The sequence below is a fragment of the Chrysochloris asiatica genome, unplaced genomic scaffold, assembly GCF_000296735.1.
Source record: "Chrysochloris asiatica unplaced genomic scaffold, ChrAsi1.0 scaffold00115, whole genome shotgun sequence".
Taxonomy (NCBI): Eukaryota; Metazoa; Chordata; class Mammalia; order Afrosoricida; family Chrysochloridae; genus Chrysochloris; species Chrysochloris asiatica.
Window position 1 is genome coordinate 6835398 of NW_006408633.1, and position 19374 is coordinate 6854771.

A 19374-nucleotide genomic window follows, 5' to 3' on the forward strand; every position below is an offset into this window, starting at 1 on the left:
CCAGCTGTGAGCCTTCCAACCTTCTAAGTATTCCTTATATGTGGTTCAGAGTTCTGGGACCATCCCCTGAGCCTGCTTGGTCGGTATTCTGCGTTGTTGTTGGCGGAGCTCTCTGCTATACGTCCACCCGGTCCGCCATCTTGTTTGTTCTCCCGAATGGCATGTTCTTTAAAGGATCTGAATTGTGTAAATAGGGTTTTGTGAAGAAATGATTTATCAACTCTTTGGATGACAGCAGCTTTCTTTGTCTTCATTGTCACACAGCTCTCTCTAGGCCTCTTACCCATCTTGTTTTTAGTTAGTTCCTTTAATATACCTTCATATCCACAGCCCTTTTAAGTTCTCTTTGTTTTTTATTTTGTTCTGTTTTTTTAAATTGTGGACATTTGGCATTTCAAAAGTCTTCATGTGCACTGTTCAGTGTCATTACACGTCTGTTGTGTTATTGAACTGCCCTTTTGTCTTTGATAAAACATTTTTAACGTTGTCTTAAAGTTCTACATTCAGATATGACAGCAACATAGCCCATAGCCAAAAAACCCCTGTGGCTTTGTTTTGTATGTTTTTACTCATGAAGGACCGAAACCATAATGGTAGCACTCTGTGTATGTTGTTTCAGGATGGCAAAGACTACATTGTTCTTCCAATATCAGAGACTTTGAGCATGGAAGATGATTCTGGACTCTCTTTGCCTACCTCACCTGTTTCCTGTATGGAGGAAGAGGAAGTATGTGACCCCAAATTCCATTATGACAACACAGCAGGAATCAGGTACTGGATATGGTCAACATTCCCTTGGAGGGCTCCAAGGTCATCTCAGAGATGGGGAGTGGAAGGAAGGCCTTTTACAAAGCTACCGCATCCCACCTCCACATTTAACCTCAGCCCTGAGACTGATAGAGTCTGGGAGGAAAAGCTCTTTGAAGAGAACCTGGAGAGGCGAAATTTCCTCCCATCTGTATGCCAGGCTGTCACCACAGCTTGCTTTTTCAGAACTCGGAGCTCTGTAGGGGCATATATCTGGAATGCCACAGTTTGTTAATGTTCAGAAAAAGAGACCAATTTCACAAAGCCCTCTGTATTTAAATGATCACCTTGTATGCTTTTATTGACGTGTGTTAAAGGGCTTAGGAAGGGTTCTGGTGAAAGAATTTCTGTACACATATAAAGACTCCCTGTGCCTCTCTGGCTATGGAGAAGTGTCCTGAATGAGACTGGACACCAGGTTTTCAGAAATCCCTCTCATGTCTGATTTTCAGTCTTTATTTACATAATGGGACTTCTGGGCTTATTTTAAAACACATGGACTGCACCTCTTTTCTGACTTGCAAAGGGGGGTTGGAAGGCAGCTTTCTTTTTTCTCTCTCCCAGCACCTGTACATAAGGAAAATGTTGATAGGACTTTCTACAATATGATATTAAAATTGCCTTTTACTGAACCAGGGAAGTGCTTCACTTTTCTTGTTTCTTTTCCAACCCTTTTGGATGTTTTCTTCCTTTAACTCCATAGTCACTAAAAAAACGAGTTACCGTCAAATGGAACCCAACTTTTAGAGACTTATTATGAGTTCAATTATGGTATGGGTCATAGTAGAACTGTGTGCTCTATATGGGTTTTCAATGGTTGATTTTTTGGAAGTTGATTGCCACGACTTTCTTTTGAGGCACCCCTGGATGGATTTGAATCTCCAATCTTTTGGTTAACAGTGGAGCATATTAACTGTTTCCCACCCCCTCCTCAAGTTACTGGATTCTTGAAAACATGGGCCCAGCCTGTACTCCTGAGGGAACTATGACTTTGGGATCTGGGGGACAATGCTGTTTGCTGTTGCGTGTCTAGTCCTTTGCTAAGTGTCTTATCCCAATTGATGCTGAACAGATGCTACACAGGGAACTCATGAGAGAGAAGAAAGCTAGGAAGCCAACCAGTGAGTTGCCCATTCCATTCTGTCAAGAACTTGCAACCTTTTTTCATGAGTGTTCCCATAGAGTCTCCCTTTGGCTCATATAACAACTTTTCAGATTAGGCAATTTAGAAATGAGCATCTCTTTCCGTGTAGATGTTCGCCTCAGGCTTAGGGAGATTAAGTGGAGGTAATACACTATTGTGATGAAAGATATAAATTTTTGAGTCAGGTAGAGTCTGAGGCTGCCTTGAAGCAGTTGTCTGACCTTGAGTAAATCGTTTAACCTCTCCTTCAGTTTCCTCACTTGTAAAATGAAGCGAGGTCACTGGTATTGCTTGCAAATGGCTGTTTTGAGGATTGCATGATATCACGTGTTTCTAAGTACCCGGCACTTAAGAAGCACTCAGTAAATGATCTTCCACAGAGTCCTGGTGGCATAATGGTTAAGCACTTGACTTTTAATTAAAAGGTTGGTAGGTAGAAAGACCTGGCAATCTGTCCTATAAGGACTACAGCCAAGAAAATTCTCTGGGTTTTCTACTCTCTCATAGGGGGTTGTTCCTGCTGCTGCTGCGTGCCGTCAAGTTGGTTCCGACTCACGGTGACCCTTTATAGGGGTTCTGAGGCTGTAAATCTGTATGGGTGCAAAAAACTTCCTCTTTCTCCCTCAGAGTGGATGGAAGATTTGAACTGCAGACCTTATGGTTAGCAGCTCTACTCGTAACCCATTGTGCTACCAGGACTCCTTCAAGAGTTCAGTGGGAGTCGAACTGGACTCCACAACACCTGACAACAAAGTCATCTGTTTAAAATCACATCATTGGGACAGATTCAGTTTCTCAGATACTAACTGAGGGCTGTTTTCTCCCATACCAAAGAGAGATGCTAGCAGAGGAGGATGAACCTAAAAGAATATAGTGCCAACTTTGCAAATCCCTTGTTTTAGTTCTCCCAGCTTTCTGATCTTCCACTTTCCCTACAGCACACTTGCCTTTTTTGTTGTTGTTAGAAAGCCATTTGGTCATGAACCATATTCCTTGTCTTTCCCTGTGACCAAGTGGAGTGAGGATCCCATCGGAAACCTCTTGGCTCATTCGGGTGCTTTGCATATGGTGCTGAGAAAGCGATGAAGTCATATTTGGGTAATGGAAGTGCCAAATGTGATGCTGTAGCTAAAAAAGGGCTGCTAACATTTCTTCCCAGAAGCGTGGACACATGTGACGCCACGCTCTAACACAGGTCGGACTCTGATTTTCTGTCTGCAAGTTTTGAGTTGATCTTTCCAGTCCAGTTTCTCTTTTATCCAGCCATCATTTGAAAAATAAAATGGAAATTGGAATCTCTTGTCTGCATTCCCTCCCAGCCCCCTCTGCACCCCCTTTTTTTTTCTTTCTTCCTTTTATCAAAATAAGACTCCATGGCCACATTTTAATAATCTGTATTAACAGACAGGCAGGATAGAGACATGTGCCCAGTACATTTCAATTGGATGCTCCCTTGCTGTTCTGCTTCCCTGGGGGAATTGGAGATGAGGCTGTGGTACTTCTCTGGGGACTTGTTCATTCTCCTTTCACTTTCCCAGCCAAGAAGAAAAGCCAAGAAACCTTGCTTGCTCACTGTCTCCCATGCATTATAGATAGAGCTGGACAGAGACATCTCTGTGGGTGCCAGTTTCACAATTTGTTGCTCTTTTAAACTATTTAAAAATATTTATTCCATGTTTATTTACAGAAAAGGCTGAGGGGTGTGGGAGGAAAGGGTTGAAGGGAGAGGACCACTAGTGTCTAAACTTAGCGTTATCTCCAGTGTTCCCTGCTGATCAGAACTGGCCCCCAAATTGACATTTGTCCTAGCCAATACGTCTTCATTAGCTTCACCTTTCTTTGAAGGCAGTTTGGTGACCATATTGTCTTTAAGCCATCACTTGGAGTAGGAATTACACCTCCCACTCCACGTAGTTTATCAAAGATCTCTTTTCAGCCCTTTCCCATAAAAAGAGGTTTTGGTACATACTGTTTTCTTCATTTTCATTCATTTTTATTGATGATTAAACACCTATTGTAGATTAGTGCCTGGGCTGCCTCCTGGTTTAATTGTTTCCAAATCTGGCTCAGACAATGTGTGTGTGTTGGTGTGCTGTCAAATTTGTTCCAACTCATTGTCCCTGCATAGGGTTTTGAAGGCTGTAGATCTTTATAGGAGTGGAAAGCCTCATCTTTCTCCCGTGGAGCACCTGGCAGACTCAAACTTTGTGGTTAGCAGCCGGGCACATAACCACCATGTTGCCAGGGCTCCTCTGTCAATTGCTTCATATAGAACTGCATCTTTCATATAGCTTGTCTTCTGGCATTGCACCATCAGTGCACCAGTGGTAGCTAAGACAATGTGTACACATAAGAAAAAATTCCAAACCCATCGCCATTAGGTCCATTCCGATTCAGTCACCCTATGTGTGTTAACAGAGTAGAAGAAGCCCATAGGGTTTTCTTGGCTGCAATCTCTATGAAAGATAACTAGGTCTTCCTTTCACAGTGCCACCAGGTGGGTTGAAAACGTCAACCTTCAGCCCAGTAAGTTGAGTGCAAACCTTTTGTACCATCCAGAGTCCATGCACATGCAAAGTGAAGAGGACTTGAAACATTTACTTATGAAGGTCAAAGAGCACAGCCTTCGGTATGGATTGCATCTCAATGTCAAGAAAACAAAAATCCTCACCACTGGACCAATAAACAACATTCTTATCAATGGAGAAAAGATTGAAGTTGTCAAGGACTTCATTCTTCTTGGATCAACTATCAACACTCGCAGAAGCAGCAGTCAGGAGATCAGACAACATATTGCATTGGGCAAATCTGCTGCACAGGAACTTTTTAAAGTATTGAAGAGCAGAGATGTCAGCTTGAGGACTAAGGTGCGCCTGACCCAGGCCATGGTGTTTTCAATAGCCTCATATGGATGCGAAAGCTGGACAGTGAATAAGGAAGATCGTAGAAGAATTGATGCCTTTGAGTTGTGGTGTTGGAGGAGAATACTGAAAGTGCCATGGACTGCCAAAAGAACCAATAGATCTGTTTTGGAAGAAGTGCAGCCAGAGTACTCCTTGGAGGCCAGGATGGCTAAGCTTCGTCTCTCCTACTTTGGACATATTGTCCGGAACAAACAGTCGCTGGAGAAGGATGTCATGCTGGGTAAGGTGGAGGGTCAGAGAAAAAGAGGAAGACCCCTAACGAGATCATTGATGTACTCAAGTGTGGCAGCGGTAGTAAGGTTTGCCCAGGATCGGACATTGTTTCGTTCTGCTGTGCATGAACGTTCGGTTCCGACTCGATGGCACCTGACAACAACAACTCTCGTCCTCCTCTTCCTTCCTGATAGATTCCCAAGAGAAGCGATGTGGAATAGATGGGGGAAAGGCCTCTCATAAGCCTTGGAGTTCGAAGACCTAAGTTTGAGATCCTTTCCTACCCTATTCTAGCTGTTTCTTCCTTGAACATCGGTTTCCTCATCACTAAATGGAGAATAATATAAAGATCTATTTTGTCGTTTCTTGAGGAATAACAATATCTGTAAAAGTGTTGTATTATATGAAGAGGCATGTTATTTTGGAAATGATTACAGTAAAAAAAAAAAAAAAATCCAGAGGGAGAGGTTCTTTCGAGGGCAACAACATTATGGCTCAAATCACATTGTCTGAGAGCTCTTCTCTGACATTCTCTCCTTTTCTTTCTCTCTCTCTAATTTTTTGCCTCCAATCAGTTCCTGACTCTAGCTAATTGCATATCTCCCAACATCACTGGAATCCATCCATTTCTCCAAATCCCATGGAGAAAGGACACTATTTTCCTTGTTCAGGTTATCCTTGTCTTCCCTTGATGAGTCCAGTACCTCCTGACTGAACTTTCTACCTCTTGTCTAGTCCTTCTCTCTCCATTCTCCACTCAACAGTAAACCTGACTTTGTTTACCCCAAACTTAAAAACCTTACAGTGACTTCTCATTGCCTTCAAAATAATAATCCAAACATTCTAGCAATGTGGTTTTAGACAAGTTGATTGACCTTTCACTGCCTGGAAAATCCCACAAGTTGGAATGTACTCAATAATCGTAGGATTTTGAGATAGTATTGTGAAGATGGATGCCTGGTAGCACAGTGGATTAAGCATTGACCTGGTTCTAACCCACCAAAGAAAAATGAGACTGTCCACTCATATAAATATTTACCGTTCTGAAAACCCTAAGGAACTGTTCTACTTTGTTCTGTATGGTTACTGTGAGTCTGTTTCAACTTGATGGCTGCCATGTATCATGAAGGTTCTAGGAGATGCTGGTTGAAGATGATTTAGCACAAATAATAGTTGGCATGTGATAGATTCTCAGTAAGGACTTTCTGAATGAGTGAGCGAATGAATGATCAACTATAGTACCTGTAGTAGCTGGCATCCAATATTTTTAAGAAGTAAGCCTAAAAGAAAATGAGCCTACTTCTTACCTTGGTACCATGTATTCTTTCTTGTGAAGATACTTGAGTGAAATGTCTTTCATGAACCTAATCCAATCTTCTTTGTAAGAGAAGGAAGCAGACTTCTGGGATGGGGGAAGGAGATTAACTTCCATTTCCCTCTTTTGGTTCAAGAACCCCCTGCCGTCTTTCCAGAATCTGTGTGGTGGGGAGTAGGTGGACTGAGGGTAAAGAATGTATTTGCCCATTATTGTGTGTCCTTCTCTCCACTCAGAGTACCCCTAAGTTACCTGACAAGTTTTAGTCTTTGGATTTCTGAAGGAAACAGGTACCCATTGGAATTCAAAGGAGAAAAATAAGCTTGAATTACTAGAGCGTTGGCAGCTCTGGTAGCGTAGTGGCCAAGTGGCAGCATCAATGGACTCAAGCGTGGCAACAGTAGTGAGGTTGGCCCAGGATCAGCCAGTGTTTCATTCTGCTGTGCATAGGGTCGCTATGGGTCAGTACCAACTCAATGGCACCTAACAACAACAACAACTAGAGCGTTGTTCTCCCTAAGAATATTAAGCCCAACATTTACCATCTCAACCACTCGCTGAATATCCTTGTGAGCTGTTGCCAGTCAATTTTAAAGATAGGGAAACAGAGGTGCAGAAACATTCATGACTTGTCCCAGTTCAGCAAGCTCGGAAATAGACAAACTAGAACATTCTTCTCTAACCACTACCCTTTCCTGAGATGACCATGTCAATGGGCTGAAAAAGGGGGATAGTGAGATTCAGCCCATTTCCTCCTTTTACAGTGTCTATTAGATGTAGGAGGTTGTCTTCATATCACTGCTGGAGCTGGCATGTTTCCGTGAAACCCACAGGTGTTTCCTCTGCTCATCTTTTACTAAATGCTTGCTCTGTGAGAATTAGCTAGAATCTTTTCTAGGAGTTGGCCAGAGAGCTATGAGGCACTTGGTCATATGTCCATAGTTCAGCAGAGGAATCTCATGCAATCAGACAGCCAAGTAGGAGGCCGTTGATCATTCAGTCTGTGGTTGTTGTCTCTAGTCCAGTCCTGGTCCTCATAAATACAATTCAGAAGGACAGGAGCTCATCTAGGCCCCTCAGTTATATTATACTTTTAAATGGACTTTCACAGGAAATGAAGACTCCTCTGTGTGCTAGCAGAGAAAGATTTTGTTTTGCTTTGTTTTTCTTTTTCCAAAGGATGTTTTGAAGGTTGCTATTAAACTTGTGGTTGAAAGATAATGAACGTAGGTATCACTTGTGGCATCTGCAGCCAAATATACCACCACTAAAACATAAATATTTGTTCTCTTGCAGTCAGTATCTGCAGAATAGTAAGCGAAAGAGCCGGCCCGTGAGTGTAAAAACATTTGAAGATATCCCGTTGGAAGAACCAGAAGTAAAAGTAATCCCAGATGTAAGTACATCTTTTAAAAATAGTCTTAGAAATAATACAAAAGATGAAACATTAGCTAGATAAATATTAACCTAAGCATTAGAGTCTTGGGGTCTCATTATAAGGCTGTCCTTAAGGGTATGTGTCATGGGGTCATTATGGAGATGGAATTTATCAGCCTCCTTTTGTTTTTCATAAGTAAAACCCTTGGTCCAGGGTTCAGGATACTCTAAACTTAGCCAGAATTTCACTCAAGAGCAAATAGTGTCATTGTGAAAAATGCATGGAAACAGGTTTTTCCTCAGCATCTTCTCCCTAAAGCCTTCTCTTGCTCCAGACCTTCACCTGCTTCTAGGAGGCAGTTGCTTCTTTGTGTATCATGCATAGTTTACCTTTCTCTGCAGGACTGAGGATCCCTGGTGATACAATAATTAAGTACTTGCTGCTCACCAAAGAGTTGGTGGTTTTAACCCACCAGCAAGCAGCTCCATGGGAGAAAAGAGTCGATCATCTGAAACCTTCTAAAAACATTTCAGCCTAGGAAACCGTGCAGGGCAGTTTATTCTTCTGTGTAGGGTTGCTATGAGTCAGAATTGACTTGGTGGGAAACAATAACAGGACATTTGAGCATGAATCTCAGAGATGGTTTAAGAAATCAGCTGAATTAAATATGCGGGCAGTATGTACACTCAATCAACGGTGCCATTTAATTGTCTCTTAAAAAGGACAGCCAGACGGACAGTGGCATGGTTCTTGCATCAGAAGAGCTGAAAACTTTGGAAGACAGAAACAAATTAGCTCCGACCTTTAGGTAAGCCTCAGCCAGATAAAAAGACAAATTTCAGTAGGGATTTATGGAAGGAATTCAGGATTCCCAACATAGGTACTCTGGTAGCGTAGTGGTTACGAATTGGGCTGCGAACCTTAAGGTCAGTGGTTCGAAACTACCAGCCGCTCCGCGGGAGAAAGATGAGGCTTTCTACTCCCGTAAGGATTTACACCCTCGGAAACCCTGTACAGGGTCGCTATGAGTCGGAACTGACTCGACGGCACTTAACAACAACAACAACAACAACATAGGTACAGACTTATCCCTTTTAGTGTCTTCACTGTTTGGGCAAATTAGCATCAAACTAAATATTAAAGAACTGAAACAAAGCAAACAAAGATATTTAGTGGCAAGTCTAAAATACAATCTGAAATAAATTTGTGAATTTGATCAGTATTTAAGATAAAAGAATACCAGGGAATTTCTGAGCATTTGTTTATTTGGCTTAGGCTAGATATAAAAAGGAATCTAAAGTTATGATTTTATTAGATTTGATCACTTTTGAGATGATTAAAATCTTTGCGAACACTAATTTTCAAATCTATATAGAAATTGTTGCATCTGTACTTTGAATATATAAATAAATCAACATCTATTTATTAAAAGTTTGTTGCTATTGTTAAAGAGCCATCAGATTTGTTCTGACTCATAATGACCCTGTGTATGATTTCCAAGGAGTGGCTGGTGAGTTTGAACTGCCAACCTTGCGGTTCAAACCAACCTTGAGGTTGAGTGCTTATCCTATAGCACCACACCATTTAATTAGCTGAATGATTTAGTAGTTAACTATGGAAAAAGTATTCAATTTGGTTTTGAATATAATTTCTCCCAGTTGCTTCAATGGAAAATTATAGATGCTGTGAATAGGTGTAGCTGCTTTGAGCAATACAAACAAATGCAAATCTGCAGTTATAAAAATCATAGGATACAGAAATTTTCATTTGCAGAGGTAAGAATAGAGAAGGTTTTGATTTACTTATAATCTAACTGGGAAGTTTGGTGGCTCTTTAGGATAAGCACTGGCCTGGGAAGCCTGCCAGCTGTTCCTCAGGAGAAAGTTGAAGCTTTCTGCTCCTGTAAAGCTATTCTGCCTCAGAAACCCCACACAGCACAGGGTCACTATGAATTGGATTGACTCAGTGGCACTTAACAACAAGAGCAACATATTCTGTTATTTAAATGGGAATACTCATAGATAATTCATTGTATGATGCGCTTCAGAAAGAAGACATGAAAATGTGCTATTATGCACTTTGACTGTTAGTCTTAAGACCCAAGATAAGAAATTATGAGAGCCAATGATATGTTTTATTCATTGATTCAAAATATATTTATTGAATGATACTATGGTGTTGTACTGTTTCTGGAGGCATTAGACTAGTTTACTGGGAGTTGGGTTAAAAGGAAAAAATGCACTTCTTTGAAATAATTTTTAGTTCCTATATGTAGATATAGAGTTTAAATCTTTTCTATTAAATTTTAACATGAATAATTGGGTTAAATTATGGGGACCCAAAATTTTTTCAAATCCACAAAAATCACCTCTGAATGACTTAAAAAAACATAAATCTTGACGTTTTAGATCAATTCAGCCTACATTGCTAAGCTGCGACATGATTACCATCTGTCAGAATCCCACGCATTGAAAACATTTCCCAGTTGCTGCCGAATGATCCAGATCCGCAAGGCTTCCAAAGAATGTGGTTTTGAAAGCAGTTTTTTGACATGTCTGGCTTGATTGCACACACACAAGCTTCAAGTTATTAAAGGTTAAAGTTGCTCAAGAACTGTATTAACACCATACGCCTGCCTTGTAATCTCCTAATTGGCCGTATGGGGAAAACATAAGTGGACTTTCAGAACTTTCCGGTTTCCTTTAATATCAGGAAAGCGTTTCTCCCCCCCACCCCCCGGCTCCAGATCATTGTATACAAGTTTGTCACTCTGTAAGGCCATGAAATGTTCCATTGGTTGGAGCCTTTGCAAAGACTGGAGAACTGTCTTTCATCTCCTCTGGAGCTTGAAATATTTAGACCTGAATAAGAGGACTTATATCCAACAACTAATTCATACTAGCACCTGAAAACAGGCATTGTCCAAGTCAGCCTGATATGTTGATGAACAGTGAGGAGAGGTAGGCCAGCTCAATTGAAGCTTTCTGCTCCTGTAAAGCTATTCTGCCTCAGAAACCCCACACAGGGTCACTATGAACTATGAGTCTCTGGGGCCACAAATGGTTAAGTGTTGATTGCTTGAATCTACCCAGAGGTGTCTCAGAAGAACATTTCATGATCTGCTTCCAAAAGATCACAGTTTTGAAAACCCTATGTTGTTGTTGTTATGTGCCGTGAAGTCAGTTCCAACTCATAGCGACACTGTACAGGGTTTCTGAGGCTGTAAATCTTTACGGGAGCAGAAAGCCTCATCTTTCTCCCACAGAACAGCTGGGAGTTGTGAACTGCTGACCCTGAGGTTAGCAGCCTGATTCTTAACCACTACACTACCAGAGCTCCTTTGGAGTGGTAAATACACATGGGGACACCATGAGTCAAAAGCAACACAATGGCAATGGATTTGGTTCTGGTTTGGGCTTGGGAATGGGATTGTAGTAAGATGCGAGGAATTGCCTTCTTTCAATCAACTCATTTGCTTGCCATTTCTTCCGCAGTGGACTGATTCCCAGCAAAAGCAAGGAGTCTGTGGCATCTGAAGGCTCAAACCAGACGAGTGGCTACCAGTCTGGGTACCACTCTGATGACACAGACACCACTGTGTACTCCAGTGAGGAGGCAGAACTTTTAAAGCTGATGGAGGGTGGAGCACATGCTGGTGGCACTGCCCGGATGCTCCAATCTGAATCTGGGACCACAATGAGCTCTCCTCCTGTTTAAAGGGAAACACTTGCGTCCCCCGTTTGTTGGAAATCACATGAGAGGTGCTGCTCAGATTTTCAAGTGTTGTTCTTTCCACCACCAGGAAGTAGCCACATTTGATTTTCATTTCAGAAAGAGGACCTCAGACTGTGGGGAGCCAGTCCCCAAGCATTTCCCAAGAAGATGTCTGTGACCCAAGAATGTTTATGTGTCTTGTCCCAGTGTTGAACTTACTCTCCTTTTCATGCATTTAAAAAGCATCTGTGTTGCCCCAACTGTGGGTCTCACCATCGATGGTAACAAAAGTCCAAGAAATGGCTCCATCCTCAAGGATGTAGCTGTCTACCTGCTGAGTTGACACTTCTGTAAAACAAGAAGGTAAACCAGGCAATGCAGGTGCTTCAGGTGTTGGAGATGAGAAAGATGTTTAGAGTTGAGTGCCTCTAAGAAGCCATGTTTAGGATATAGGTCCTGAGCTGAGGCTGAACTGTAGGATTTGGATGGATAGAAAAGAAGATGTTAGCTTGCTTTGAGAACGTTCTGGGGCATGCAGATGAATTGTGTTGACCCTGATGGAGGCAGACACATGGTCCGTGAGGAAATGTAAAGACTTCAGACAAGGTTACTGGTTTTACAAGCTTGCGTGCTCTTCCCAGTTGGGCTAAATGAGAGTTCCTTGTGCTGTTTCTGACTCCTAATGAGAGTTCCTTCCGGACCTTTACGTGTCTCCTGGCCAAGCCCCAGGAAGGAAATGATGCATCTCTGGCTTCTTGTCTCCCAGGGATCCTTTATTCAGATTGCCACAAAGAAAGAGCCTGCAGACCGAGGCTCCCTGTCGTGTTCAAGAGTTGTGACCATGTAAACCAGCCTCTGGGTTCTTCCGGATGAATACCCCCATATCTGTTGTGTTGTGATATGTCTGAGACTGAACACAGTAGGTTCAATGTCAAGCTGTGGTGTCAAAGTTTCAGGAAGGATTGTACCCTTTTGTCCAGCCACCCCAACCCCAATTCGTCAGTATTTTAGTTATTTGGCCTCTACACTCCAGCAAAGAACTAATTTGGTATGTTCATTCTCTGAATGATTATTAGCCAGATTTCAAATTTATTTTATAGTCAAAGTTCTAACAATCTCTATTGTATTATTTAGACTTTTAACACATAAAACTCTTTCTACTGGTTTTTGTCCTTGTTCTTTCCTTTTCTAAAAAAAGAAAATGTATTTTTTGTTTGGTACCATAGTGTGAGATGCTGGGAACCGTGACTATAAATCATGCTATGGCACATCTATTTATAGTCTTTTTATGTAGAAACAAATGTAATATATTAAACCTTATATTATATATAATGAACTTTGTACTATTCACATTTTGTATCAGTATTATGTAGCATAACAAAGGTCAAATTGCTTTCAGCGGCTGATGTCATTTTATTAAAAGTACATCGAAAAACTTGGAGAAATCCTTTTTCCTGGCTGCATTATTGTGGCTCTCATTACTCTCGCTTGTAAAATGGAAGGGATAAATTAGATATCACTTTTCCATTTTCACTTGTTCTTTTGATAGAGGATATTTGGATAAATGTTTATATACTTTGTTAATCAATAAATGTATTTGTGGTTAAAAAAATTACAATGGTAAAATATCACAATATTTTGAAGCTAAGTACTTCTGGCTTTATGTGTAATTACTTCTCATTCTACTCTTTTTCGGTGAATTTCCCTTTTATGAAGCCTGCTGTCCTTCTCCAGGGACTGGTCCCTCCTGATAACATGCCCAAAGTATGAGAGACTAAGTCTTACAATCCTGGTTTCTTCCAACACAGATTTGTTTGTTCTGCTAGCAGTCCATGGTATGTTTAACACTCTTCTCTAATGCCATAACTCAAATGCATCAGTTCTCCTATGGTCCTCCATATTCATTGTCTAACTTTCACATGCATATGAGGCTATTGAAAAGACTTCAAAGAGGTCTTGTGCAGTAGGTTTCCCTAATGCATCATTTGATTTCTTGACTGGTGCTTCCAAGAGTATTGATGGTGTATCCAAGCAAAATGAAGTCTTTGACAACTCCAGTCTTTTCTCCATTTATCATGATGTTAGTTATTGGTCCAATTGTGAGGATTATTGTTGTCTTTACATTGAAGTGCATTTCATACTGAAGTCTTTGATCTTCATCAGTAAATATTTAAAGTTCTTTTTACTTTCAGCAAGCACAAGATTGTATCATCTGCATATCGCAGGTTGTTAATGAGTCTTTCTCCAATCCTGATGCCACATTCTTCTTCCACATGTAATCCAGCTTTACAGATTATTTACTTAGCAGGCAGATTGAGTAGGTATGGTGACAGAATACAACCTTGGTGCATACCTTTCCTGATTTTAAACCATTCAGTACCCCATTGTTCTGTTCTAATGACTGCCTCTTGGTCATTATGAGCACAATTAAATGTTCTGGAATACCCATTCTTCACAGTGTTAGCCATAGTTTGTCATGGTCTAGCTGTCAAAAGTCTTCACATAGACAATAAAGGGCAAGCATTTCAATCATCAGTAATTACTAATACATCTTGATTGCATGATACAATACAATACATCAGACTGAAGAAGTTGGTAGAAATCTTTCATTATCGCTCGCTTTGGTGGTGGGAGTGTAAATTTGAATAACAGTGGTATTAACTAGTTTTCCTTGTACGCATATGAATATTATCCTATCACAGACAGCATTGTACTTCTAGATAGATTTTGAAATATTCTTTTTGATGATAAGTGTGATGCCCTTCCTCTTGAATTTTTCATTCCTCACGTAGTAGACCATATGATTATCTGATTTAACAGGGCCAGTACCGGCCCCTTTAACTCACTAGTGCCTAGGATTTCAGTCTTTGTGTTCTGTTTCTTTTTTCCCAAACTTTTAACATGGTTTATTGACTTAGAGGCCAAACAAGGCAGCAATCAATCACTTAAGGCACCTCACTGAAAATAGTACATCACAGTGATGCCAAGTGATTCCAGCTACAGGATTTGAGGATCGAAAGGACAATCTTTGAATGATATTGCTTGGGATACTTGCTTATTTATTAAAAAAAATTCTCCACCGTGGATGGAAGAAGGGAAGGGTATAAGATTGTGGTGTGTGCTGACTAGCTGCTGGAAGCTACTGATTCATGAGAGCAGGCAGACTGGTAACTCAGTGGCAAAGCAGGGGAAGAGAGTGAGACCAGCCTGCCCTCCCCTCCCCATGACTCCAGTCAACTGGATTCACTGAGCCACCATCTCATGAATATACCATGTATCTCTTTCAAATGTGGAGATGACTTTTTGATTTCATGCTGTGGGAATCAGATTCAGTAGCCCAAGTCTTCCTATTCCAAGTTATAGGGAAGATAATACAATAGTTCAGTTTCATGCATTCTTGGACTGGCAACTCATGAGGTTCTGAGATGAAAGCTGAGGTCTTAGGACACCAGCTTAAAAAAAATATCCTCACCAGTACAGAGTAAATGAAAACCTGATTCTATAGAAATTATAACACTGTGTTTCCCTATTTCTACCCACACCTCCCAATCACAGTGTTGGTTTTTCATTAAAAATTAATTTTCTCCTTTCTTATGCTTTTAACAACTCCCACCTTTGTGGAAAAAATAACAAAAAACCCCACCTCGTTACAAAACACTGCTGTTCTCCCCAATACTCCTCTTGAGCCCTGACCACCCCTCCCCTCTGTCCAGCACCTAAGAGCAGGGATCATGCCGTGGGGTGATAAGCAATGGTGCAGTCGCCTGGCCTTCTGTTACTAGGATCTGACTTTGGAAAAGGCTGCTAGGATGCTTGCAAACATGCCATCAGGGGTCTGGGACGAATCGATGGCACAGTGGATGCCGTGTTTCTGGTAGTAGTCCACCAGTGGGGTGGTCTGTGTATGGTAGGCTTCTAAGTGGACTTCCAGGGCCTTCTCATTATCTGATCTGTAGACCGGAGGCTCTCCAGTGATAGCCTCTTTCATGGGCTCCTTTGGGGGGGTTGAACTCCTCATGGTAGGAACAGCCACTCATGGGATAAATCAGCCTTCCTGTGATTCTCCAGATGAGCAGAAAGTTTGGGATACTGAATTCAATCACAGAATCAAGCTTCTCTTTCCTCTTCACCATTAGGTTGTTGAGCATTTCTGCCTGCCCAACAGTCCGAGGGAAACCATCTGAAAGAAAACCATTCCTGCATGAAGAGGTCTCCAAATTCTTCTCAATGAGTTCCACAACCATTTCATCACTCACCAGTTTCCCAGCATCCATTGTTCCTTTCAGTTTTTTCCCCAGCTCTGAACCAGAAGCCACCATGGCCCTCAGCATGTCCCCAGTGGCCAAATAGCAAACACAGAAGTTTATGGCCAATTTGGGTGTCTTTCTGATGCAAACTTTTATAAAATAAGTAGATTTGAATCCCTGCTCAAACCAATTCCTTGGATGTTTTTGTTGTTATGTGCCATCGAGTCTTGACTTACAGCAATTGATGTGAGTAGAAATGCCCATAGGGTTTTCTAGGCTGTAATCATTACAAGAGCAGATTACTAGGTCTTTTCTCTGTCAGAACAGCTGATGGGTTTGAACCTATGACCTTTCAGTTACTGACCAATGGAGAGGTTAACCATTGAGCCACTAGGTACCAGAAAAGGTTCAGTAGGTGGGGGCTTAATGCAACAAAATCTGGCTTGTGATTCATGGACTAATTCAATTCAAACAAAGAAATGACTTCATAGCAAAATGAAATCAGATGAGAAGAGGTTAAAACTTTGTACTCTGGAAAACCAATGAAGGTCAGGGCCCTCTCTTCTGGTCTTCCAGGCTAGCACTGTAGCCATCCTTCTAAAGAACAGAAGGGTCCTTTTTGCCAGTCTTTTGCTTTGGCTGTTGAAATCAGCTTGGGCCAACAGTTTGGAGATCAGGCTTACTTAAGGAGAAAGGAAAAACACCTCAGAGAAGAGCTGTTAGCATAGAACCTATTTGTTCCTTCTTGTTCTATTTTTATGACCCCGAAACTGCAGGACTCTTATGCGATGATGTTCCAGGTGACTGAAGTCTACAGTGCATGGAGTAACACAGACCAATAAAAAGATATGGCAAAATGAAAGAATGACTCCTTTGTTTCCAGCTGGCTGCCTAGAAGTCAATGATAGGCAGCAAAAACTACAGACTTTGGAGCCCGAAGCCTGGCTAAAGCACTCAGTAGCTGTGTGACGTTGGACTAGTAACTTAACTTCTCAGAGTTTCAATTTCCTCACCAGCCAAGTGAGGATAATGTCCACTTTAGGCATACAGTAGATTAGTCAGTGAAAATGTTGTAAGATTAATGACTTCTTCATTGCAAATACCATTTTTCAACAACATAAATGATGAGTATGCACGTAGACTTCCCCAGATGAAATGTACAGGAATCAAATCAAGTATATCTGGGTACCCTTGCAAACCCCAGGTGGCCCTGCAGCACTGCCTGGATGCTCTTGGGCCAGATCGTCTGTTGGAATATTGGGAGCCATGTCTGCCTAAACCTCAGGCTACAACCCGTCCACACCTCTATTTCATTTTTGACAACTTCTAATTTTCCTAGGTCGTATATTTTATGTTCTGATTGTTAATAGATGTTTGCAGCTTGTTTCCCCTAATTTTGAGTTGTGTCCCATCAGTAAAGGAAGGCCCCAAAAGCCTAACTCCATTTGTGTTATCATGGTCAACTCTACTTTGAGGAGGCAGCTCTTCTGCAGTTTTATTTTGAGTGCCTTCCAACCTGAGGAGGTCATCTTTCAGCACTTTACCAGATAATGTTCTGGATCCATTCTTAGTGTTTTCATCTTCTGGCACTATATCTGACAATGTTCTGCTGCTATGCATCAGGTTTTCAGTGACTGAACATTCATAAGTAGCTTGCCTTTCCTTCTTCCTAGTCTGTCTTAGTCTGGAAGCTCAGCTGACATCTGTCCATCATTGATAACCCTGCTTATATTTAAAGTGCCAGTGACATAGTTTTCAGAATCATAGCAACTCACAAGTCACCACAGTTGGAGAAAATGATAAATGAGATGTGGAGGTATAGTAGTCTTCACATGAATGACCCCCCACTTAACCTCATGCTTGTTGGAATAACCAGCCATGAAAATCAAAGGGTGAGAGATCTTGAGGCAGGGGCCTGGATCCAAGCTGTGCAGAGAGGCAGGGAGCATATTTCTAGTTCCTAATAATGTTGTATTCTGTATTTACAGGGACTAGCATAGTGGTTACGAATCGGGCTGCTAAATCGGGCTGATAATCTCAAGGTCAGCAGTTCGAAACTACCAGTTGTTCCACGGGAGAAAGATGAGGAGTTCTGCTCCCATAAAGAGTTACAGCCTTGGAAACCCTGTACAGGGTGGCTATGAGTCGGAACCGACTCCACGGCACATAACAACAACAACAAACATCAGATCTAATGTTCCACTTTGATTTTTGTCTGCATTCAATGAGTAAAATTATCTAACAAGTTATTTGCATCAATTAAGAACTTTCTCTTTACAGTGGTAGAATTGCCTTCCATGCAGGAGATCTGGGTTCGATTCTCAGCCAGTGTACCTTAAGAACAGCCATTACTCGTCTATCAGTGGTAGCTTCAGTAGTTGCATACAGCAGATCTTCCAGACTAAGATGGACTGGGATGAAAGGCCTATAAATCTGCTTCCAAAACTCAGCCAATGAACAGCCTGTGGTTCACAGCAGCCTGATCAATAACTGACCACAGGACTGGTGCATTTTGTATTGTTTTTCACAAAATCACCATGAGTCTGTGCTAACTCAATGGCAGCTAGCACCAACAAAGTTTTGTGGTGTTTTTTTAACATAAGATTTTGAAATGTTCATCTAGTCAAATATATGTTTTAAAATGGCTTCTAAGTTTCTTATCTTACTTAGAATTATCTCCCTAATCTTAAATTAACCCAAATAGTGTCCTATATTTTCTTTGAACAGATTAACAATCTAGGTATTTATTGAACACCATTTATTAAATATACCTCTCCTTTCCCATGCTGAGGGAAATATACATTGGATCACTTTTCAAATGTTATCATCTCTTGGCGGCATTTTACATGGACCTGGTGTATGTGGTCCCTAAAGTCAGTTTTTGCAGATCGGGAGATTAGGATCTTCTGACAGTCTTTGTCCAACAAGAGATCAGATCTGGCTATGCAAAGAATTCCTCCTGTCTTCCACTGATGACAGTCTTCTAGCCAATGAATGGAAGAAGAAAGATAGCATCTATAAAAACCTTGGTTAAAAATGGAGAAGGATGGAAAAGATCTCATATAAAAACACAGTATTTTCTTCACTTAAAAAAAAAAATGAAATCCCCCTCCCCTCCCCTTAAGCAGCCTCTGGCATCTATTTCCAATGCCAGGAATTTGGATTCAGCTGCAACTTCACACTCTATAAAGAAATACTGTCAGTGCCCCAGACAGATGAGAGGAGGCGAGGTTTGGCTCTCTCTGTCCTTTCCCCTATATCTTCCATGCTCCTTGTTCTTAGCTTCTTTTTCTCTCCCTATTTGCCTCTATATTGAAGAACACTTTGTGGTTCTTTTGAAGCATGTTCTTATTTCCAGAGCTTTAATTTGAGGCATATGATGTGACTTAGAAGGTGAGGTGTCTCTCTGCCTCTTTACTTGCATCTCCTCATCTTAGTTTTTTGCTTTTTCACTCTAGCTTTCTCTGCTCTGCCCTCCCTTCTTTCTCCTCAACGTCATCACAGGACAGATGATTAAAGTTCATTATCACAAGGAGCTCTGGTAGCGTAGTGGTTATGAATCGGGCTGTGAACCTCAATGTCAGCAGTTCGAAACTACCAGCTGCTCTGTGGGAGAAAGATGAGGCTTTCTG

General features: G+C 41.3%; 1 protein-coding gene and 1 pseudogene across 1 annotated transcript in view; one reads left to right on the forward strand and one right to left on the reverse strand.

Moving 5' to 3' along the window:
- KDR (kinase insert domain receptor (a type III receptor tyrosine kinase)) overlaps nt 1-12934 on the forward strand; it is a 63132-nt gene extending 50198 nt beyond the window's left edge. Inside the window, exons 27-30 of the mRNA XM_006868054.1 lie at nt 620-771; nt 7700-7799; nt 8504-8589; nt 11276-12934. Of these exons, the coding sequence (XP_006868116.1) occupies nt 620-771; nt 7700-7799; nt 8504-8589; nt 11276-11498 (561 nt within the window). The 3' untranslated portion in view covers nt 11499-12934. The remainder of the gene's footprint in view (nt 1-619; nt 772-7699; nt 7800-8503; nt 8590-11275) is intronic.
- A 2339-nt stretch (nt 12935-15273) lies between these two features.
- LOC102825770 lies at nt 15274-17010 on the reverse strand (annotated as a pseudogene).
- Between the last annotated feature and the right edge of the window lie 2364 nt (nt 17011-19374).